The sequence below is a fragment of the Henckelia pumila genome, unplaced genomic scaffold, assembly GCF_033568475.1.
Source record: "Henckelia pumila isolate YLH828 unplaced genomic scaffold, ASM3356847v2 CTG_19:::fragment_3, whole genome shotgun sequence".
Lineage (NCBI taxonomy): Eukaryota > Viridiplantae > Streptophyta > Magnoliopsida > Lamiales > Gesneriaceae > Henckelia > Henckelia pumila.
The window spans coordinates 632,823-641,078 of record NW_027331777.1 but is presented as its reverse complement, the minus strand read 5'-3'; the positions used below and the strand labels follow the sequence as shown (position 1 = coordinate 641,078).

The following is an 8,256-nucleotide window of genomic DNA, read 5'->3' as shown; positions in this document are numbered from 1 at the left end:
CATACTCTTGCGGATCGAGCGAGAGAGCCTTTCCAGAATTTGGTTTGAATTTCCCTTGCTTCAAATCTCCGTTCCTCCGAGGTTCCATCTTAGTCCGCAAAATAAGCGACCTAACCACAAAAACAAGAATCCCATCATGCAAACACAGAAAATGCAATACGAACAAAATGCTAAAATAAAACATGCAACTAATGCAAAAAAACAACAAAAATGATACTAACAAATGCAACAAAAACACAACTATCAAGCGGAGTGTATATCAGTTTGTTTCGAGATGTTTGGTTTTTCAACAGGTCAAGACTGAACACTGACGACCAGGTGGATTACTGCAGAATCTTGAGATTCTCGAATGGAAGTGGGAGCACGTGACTATGGATTTTGTCACCCACTTGCCTATGACTTCACGTCAGTGTGACGCTATCTGGGTCGTTGTTGACCGTTTGACGAAATCAGCACATTTCATTCCTTACAACCGGGAGTATTCTTATGATCGCATGGCACGCTTATATATCCAGGAGATAGTGCGATTACATGGGATTCCAGTGAGCATATTCAGTGATAGAGACCCGCAATTTACCTTACGTTTTTGGGGTAGTTTTCAACAGGCGTTGGGTACCACTCTGAGTGTAAGTACTGCATATCATCCGAAGACTGACTGACGGGCAGTCAGAGCGGACGATTCTTACATTGGAGGATATGCTACGTTCTTCTGTTATGGATTTTGGTTTGTCTTGGCAGGATCAGTTATCTTTGATCGAATTTGCCTACAATAACAGTTATCATCGTAGTATTGATATGACACCTTTCGAGGCATTGTATGGTCGACGATGTCGTACTTCGTTATTCTGGGATGAGATAGGAGAACGACAAGTCGAGGTTCCTGAGTTGGTGCAGCAGATTGTAGACAAGGTAGATTTGATCAAGCGAAGGATCAAAGATGCTCAAGATCGGCAAGCCAGTTATGCTAATATTCATCGCAGACCACTTCAGTTTGAGCCTGGTGAATATGTGTTTTTGCGAGTATCACCTTTCAGGAAGGTGATGAGATTCGGTGTGAAAGGCAAGTTGTCACCCCGTTTCATTGGGCCTTTCCAGATAGTGGAGAAGATTGGAGATGTTGCTTATCGTTTGGAGTTACCGCCATATCTTTCCAGTATACATGATGTTTTTCATGTGTAGTTACTTCGACAGTACATAGCTGATGAATCTCATATTATCCAGCCTACTGATGTTCAGCTAGATCCAGATCTGTCGTGTGTTGAACGACCACTCCGTATCCTAGACAGGAAGGAGAAAGTTCTTCGGAACAAGACTATACCACTTGTGATGGTACAGTGGCAGCGTCGAGGCGTTGAAGAAGCAACTTGGGAAACCGAGAGCCGTATACGAGCTGAATATCCTGAGTTGTTTGCTTTTTACTTTTGATTATCATGTAATTACAGTTGTTGTAATAAAACATGGTTTGATGTTTCATATTGTTATCCTGAATTGTCTTTAGATTTTATTTCGCGGACGAAATGTCTAAAGGTGGGAAGAATGTAGTAACCCAGATTCCATTTTAAGATAATGATATGTTAAACGTGATTAAGGGTTAGTAATTAATCAATTCCAGGGTTCAATCGGATTTCAAAATCAAGAATTGGAATTTCAATATTTGAGCCAGTTCGGAAGGTCCGAAGAGGACTTCAGATGATCCGAACTCAGCAACCGGGGGCTCCGAAGAAAGGCTTGTTGACTTCGGAGTTAAGGCACGTTCGAACGGTCCGAACCAAGATCGGACGGCCCGAACTCCCTTGTGCCAAGCAATCAGGATTACTCAGCCATGGATTTTGACAAGTGTCCGATGTAGGACACTTCGGACAGCCCGAAGTGGCGATCGGACGGTCCGAACTCGACGTGTCTCGCATGCAGGCAGTGAGCTGGATCGGACGATCGAACGGAGGGTCCAAATTGGACCGGAAATTTTCGTATAAATATGGCTTATTCGATTTCATTTTGAATTACGAATTCCCGAGTTTCCTTTTTCATTTATATAAGTGTGAGTTATACACTTGAGGGCCCTATCGATTATTATAGAGGTTCTGGAATAACCAAGGTGTGATTATAGTCATCCGGGACTAGCAACATCAATGGGCTTACTACGGACGAAGGTATGGTCCGGGAATCTATTTAAGTTTTGGGAGTACTTATTAGCTTAGTTAAGGCTTATAGAACTTGTGTAGTGATACGGTGAACTTTTGAATATAGGCTTAGAATCTAGGATCCTACTAGACTTGAACTAGCCTAGATGTACGTACAGATTGACTGAGATTGCCAGCGAGTATACATGTTTATATGTTGCATTTATTTGGCATTATTATGTGGCATGATGTATGTTTTACCGCTTTCTATATTCATATATCATGTGCATATACACGTTGAGCCTATACCTTGATATACCTGATTATAGAGCCGCTCAGCTCTATACTCGATAGTCTGTCACTGAGAGTACCGCGACGGCGGGGACATGTATGTCTGACTACTCTGGTGTACTATACGAGTGTGGTTGCACCCAGAGGTTAATCCGTGCAGTGGCAGCACTCATGTGGCGCCAGTACTGAGCATGACTTTTCAGATGACCCTTTACCAGTCATCATGTTGCATGCATCATATATATACCTTTACTCATGTTTATGTACTGGGCGTTAGCGCTCACGTCCTAGTTATTATCTTGGACACCCTATTCCACGAGGTATGTCGCAGGATGGACGGAGCCGGTAGCTCGAGGCAAGACTAGGGAGCCGGAGCTTTTCAGGGGATTTTATACATCAGGATTTGTTTAGCTGTATAAATATTTTAGACAGTTCATTTTAAACTTTTCGATATGGTTGTATCACTACAGTATTAAGCCTGGATATGTTTTACTAAGCTGATATGTAATATATGGGTTATGTTTCCACACGTTTTTCTCTGATTAGTATTATTGCTTTTATTAAGTTTAATGCATGCTTTTAGTTGTCAGTTAGTAGGTGATTTCATGCAGGGTCACTACACACTGACAGAGAGAGCTGAAACTAAAAAAAGATAATAGTGGAAGCCCTTTATAAATTTTCTGACAAGGGGAAGCTAGAACTAAAAAAAATTGATAGTGGAGAGTGTTTTTAATAAAATATTCTGACAGGATACTGATTTTTAAAGTGAAAGTAGAGAGATGTATTTTAGGCTAATTTACCCATCATGGATTATCAAAAAAAAATAGACAATGATATCAAAGTTAACTACTCACAAACTCAATGATATGCAATGATATGGTATAAGATTATTTTGTCATACAATTGAAACAACACAATAATAGTCCAAAAATTCTCTGACTTTTGTCTACATCATATATTTATCTTCGAAACAACACAGTTTTCTTGATCTCCAATAAGACAGAAGCACATACAAAGACAATTTGGACTCGCAACTCTCGGCAGGAACAAGTCTCTTTTTTGTCTCCCAAATAGAATAAGAGCACAAATTTTGGGATGCAGAAATTAAATTAAAGAGAGGATGAGTGGTGCGGGAAAAGTAGTGTGCGTGACTGGAGCATCGGGCTACATTGCATCATGGCTCGTTAAGCTTCTGCTTCAGCGGGGTTACATTGTCAAAGCCACTGTTAGAAACCTCAGTCAGTAGTTTTAATCTCCATCTTTTGTGGGTTTGGATTGATAATTTCTTGAATATTATCTTTCAGTTGTTGGAAACCATGATTTTGCCATCAAACCAATAAATTTCTTGAAAAGTTGTGTTCTTGTTTTTTGCTTCCTGGGTTTCTTTTCTGTATTTGCTTCATGGGTTTATTTTTTTATTTTATATATCGTTTTCCTTGTGGGAAACGTATCTTATTGTTTGTTTTGAGATATTCTCGATCACCTATCTCAGAAAGTAAAAGATATAAAAAAGATCGGTATCTGAAAATTGGAAACTTTAAGCAGTATGTGTTAAAGCTAGAATTTTGAATGCCTTGTAATATTATTGCATTCCTATTATCACATGACTTTTGGAGGTGATCTCTTGGTTGTGCTTTGATTGATAAATTTGATTGGGACGGAAAGATTTGATTTTGGGAAGGATTTGATCGATGAATTTCAAATAATACCTATTTTCACCACAATTACTATTGAAATTGGATAACATGATATATATGAAGCGAAATCATATATTGTTCAGATTGTAGACGCGGTTGGGCTGATATATTCTAGATAGGGAATCAAGTAACAGATCTGTTTACGCCTATGAAATGCAGGCGATCCAAATAAAGTAACCCACTTGAAAAGACTCGAGGGAGCTAAGGAGAGATTACAATTGTTTGAAGCCAATTTAATCGAAGATGGATCTTTTGATTCCGCGGTTCATGGTTGTGAAGGGGTCTTTCACACAGCCTCACCTGCTCTCGCTGCAGCAACCGCAACCGACCCGCAGGTTTGTTCTCTCTCTTGCTTGTGCGTGATTCTTGCCATGTTCAATCCTTCCTTTTTGTGTGTATGTGTGTGTGAAATTAACTATTTGATATATTTATGTGCTTGGTTTAGGTAGAGCTAATAGAACCCGCAGTGAAGGGAACTCTAAATGTACTAAAATCATGCAGCAAAGAACCATCTGTGAGAAGAGTGGTGGTAACATCCTCTATTGTTGCAGTTATGTTCAATCGCAGACCACAAGGCCCCGACGCTAGAGTTGACGAAACATGGTTTTCAGATCCAGTATTCTGTGAAGAAATCAAGGTTTGTGCTTGTAGGAATATCAACATTTTATTACTTTTTAGTTGATGTTTTTTTATCCTTTGAAAACTCATCAAGATCCAGAAGAATTTCAACCACGGGATCCTTACTCTAGACAATCCTCGTAGACGTCTAATGTTGATAATTCCAACTCTGTTATCGTTTGTTTCTATTAAAACACCCCAGAATTTGAATGCAATACACTGTTTCTTGAAAAATACTAGGATTTATAAAGAAATCGAAAAATCTTTTGATCCAAACATCACATCTCATGCTAGCAGGCCTGGTATTGCCTCTCAAAAACATTGGCAGAGGAAGCTGCATGGAAATTCTCCAAAGAAAATGGAATCGACTTGGTAGTAATCAATCCTGGATACGTGATCGGTCCTCTCCTTCAGCCTACACTCAATACCACTTCTGAGGAATTTGTGAGCCTGATCAAAGGTACGTAAAAAGATTTGTAGGTCTTTTCGCCAATTCAGATTTCTAGAGCATTTTAGCTGATTCTATTACAATTTACAGATAAGAAATTATACCCATACTATGTGTTTGACGACGTGAGAGATGTTGCCCGAGCACATATTTTGGCATTTGAAAATCCTTCAGCTAGTGGCAGATACATTTTGACTGGAAAAGCGCGACTGCCGGAGGAAGTTTTGGAGGTTTTACAAAAGCTTTATCCTTCTTTGGGCCTTCCCAAAATGTAAGTTTTTCATCTGTTCAAACAGTTTAGAGTTCCCACTCTCCCCATTGATCCTTCATTTCTCAAGAAAATGAACTTCTATATGTTAATCGTGTGCCATAAAAAACACGACGCTGGAATGTCACCATCTTTCATAAACTTTCAAACCATTTATGCACAACCACTTTACTTTCTGTACTAAACAAGAAAACTAAGTTCAGACATATAATTCTGTTGTCCAATTTCTTATTCAATAGCAACATATTTTTCTAAATAAATGATCCGTTTTTCCCTCTTGACTATACTATGCTTTCATGGCTAGCAGCATTTGAGTATCTCATATTCTGCAAATGTTAACTGGCTTAACACATTTTCACTTATTGCAGCAATACTCCAGGGGATCCAACTTTCCAGGTATGCAATAAGAGAGCACAAGATTTGGGTATCGTTTTCACGCCATTGGAGATGAGCTTGAAGGATATGGTTGAAAGCTTGAAAGAGAGAAATTTCCTCATCTGATCTTGCCAGCGACAATCTCTTGATAGGGATTCGTATCTTCTCATAATCCCATTGCATGTAGCAAATAAGTCGTTTACTAAACTATTGAAATAAATTATATTAATAATCGGTTTGGATTGGTTTGGTGCACGACCGTCCCTCGTAGTGTCATACTCTTATTTCAAATTGTCAAGATTTTACTACTTCAAAATTACATGTATTGAAACTACTATAAGTTTTTGTTCCAAAGTTTTACAAATCACAAAAACTCTTATCAGGCTGTTTTATGAGTTTTTTGTGATACAGATTATTCAATTTCACTCGACCCAACTAATGTTATTTTTTTATGTCAAAAATATTAATTTTTACTAGAAATATGGATCGGGTCGATTAGTCTCATGAAAATAAATATATAAAACGTCTCAATATAGAATTACTTTTTACGAATATACTTCAATTCAAATCCACTTAATAACATAATAATCTCAAGTATCCTTGAGGTGATTAGATATAGTTGGACCAAAAAAAAATTAAAAACTATAATAATAATTTATTGTTGAAACATATAAAATTATAAATAAAATTATAAATGCACCAAATTCACATAATTATATCCATTAATTATAATAAATGTATTTTAGTAAGCCACGAAGAAAAAGTTAGTTACTTATTCTTTTCTATTTTCTTATTTCTTTGATTTCACAGAATTTTCTTTTTATGCCCCTATTTAATATTAGGCTTTTACATTTATATCCCGGTTAATTATATATAAATACCCAATCAAAAACTTGGTTTTAGGTCCAGTACCCATGTCATAGATTTTAATATTTATGTACCTACTACAACAAAAATCTTTTTTTACACTCCCTTGTCTCCTCTTAAATTATTATTATTATTATTATTATTATTATTATTATTATTATTTTATCTAGTTTTTTAATAGGGAAATTCTTTTTTCTCACTTCTCACGCCCTTCTTCTCTTATTCTCTTCTCTCATTTTGATAGAATCGTCTGTGCTAAATCCCTAAACGTATATCTGCACCAATTTTCATCCTCTTCTCTCATCTTCCAATCTCGACCAATATTCATCTCTTCTCCCAACATCTAGCATCCACGCTAAACTCACGGGCTTGCAACAACATACTAATCGCTATCGTCGATTTGAAATCTGTCACTCACATGAAAAACGAGTAGAAGCAAAGCAAAAAAGGCAGTGAGTTTCTTCTGATATTTTTTATCTTCTAATATTTTTATTCAATTTGTCCAACTTTTCATTCAATTTCATCTAGGTTGTTACAAATCTCTCGAAACTGTGGAAATCAATTTTAAAATTGTTGTATGCGAAATTTTGGAAATTTAATTTGTAGTCGTGATAGTTCAAACTAGATTTATCAATGTTTTGTTTGGATAGAATTAGGTATAGACAATTCAAATAGTTCAAACTTAAAAATATTCCCTTCGGTTTATGTTTTCTGTTTTGTTACCGTGAAAATTGTTTATCAAAATCTTATCGTTATGCTTCTGACACACGTTTTTTTTATTTAGAAATAGTACGAGAATGAGTAGGATACGAGATGAAACGTAGTATCCGTAGGGCATATGAGACACCAAGCCGCTGCTATGCTGCAGTATTTCGGAGTACAATGGAAGAACTTTTATCTGTAATTGGGAGAAGACAACTACAGTGGATAAATGATTCTCCATTCTCAGAATGGTTGAAGATGCCAAAGCTTAGCTTTAGTTGTTTGAAGGTTAAAGCAGTGTTGAGAAGGTTTGACGTTCAGTCTTTGTCCTTCAAGTTTGGTGATGGTAATGTATCGGTTCTTTTTAAATCGTCAGAGTTTTCCATTGTGATGGGGTTGAAATATGTTGGACAACCGGTGAATATTGATTTGAAAATGGAATCTTTCTTTGTAACTCGTTATTTTGGGGGTAGTGTAAGTAAGGTGATCCGATCAAGTATTCGTTTGAAACTTCTTGAACTAGCACGTAAGAAGAAAAAAAAATATGTCGAGGACTTTGCGAGGATGTTTATCTTGTATTTATTCAATTGTGTGATTTTTCCGGTTGGAAATTATACAACTCCACGATTTATTATGCCATATCTCGATGATCTGGATCATTTTGTTGATTACTCGTGGGGTGATGCTGCGTACCGATTCCTTTGCGAGAACATGGCTGCCCATATCGGTGGTGAACAAGGTGTAGTAGAACGAAAGAAGTATTTAGATGGTTGTTTAGTGGGGTTGATGGTTAGTATTTATTGTCCTTAATACATTGGTCATATCTAACATTTCTTCTTGTACATACTTAATCTAAAAATCTTTCAATGT

General features: G+C 37.0%; 1 protein-coding gene across 1 annotated transcript; it reads left to right on the top strand.

The window, feature by feature from the left end:
- The first annotated feature begins 3,394 nt into the window (after positions 1-3,394).
- Positions 3,395-6,072, top strand: LOC140870716 (phenylacetaldehyde reductase-like). Its single transcript, XM_073273104.1, has 6 exons — positions 3,395-3,649; positions 4,268-4,443; positions 4,554-4,745; positions 5,024-5,186; positions 5,265-5,445; positions 5,811-6,072. Exons 1-6 carry the CDS (start codon positions 3,532-3,534, stop codon positions 5,941-5,943), a joined length of 963 nt encoding a protein of 320 aa, XP_073129205.1. The 5' UTR covers positions 3,395-3,531; the 3' UTR covers positions 5,944-6,072.
- Positions 6,073-8,256: the final 2,184 nt, after the last annotated feature.

Bases quoted from the DNA above. Each gene is read 5' to 3' on its own strand.
- LOC140870716 (XM_073273104.1), top strand. From the start codon at position 3,532: ATGAGTGGTGCGGGAAAAGTAGTGTGCGTGACTGGAGCATCGGGCTAC. The intron at 4,444-4,553 runs GTTTGTTCTCTC...TGCTTGGTTTAG, and splicing joins CAACCGCAACCGACCCGCAG to GTAGAGCTAATAGAACCCGC. The intron at 5,187-5,264 runs GTACGTAAAAAG...TACAATTTACAG, and splicing joins ATTTGTGAGCCTGATCAAAG to ATAAGAAATTATACCCATAC.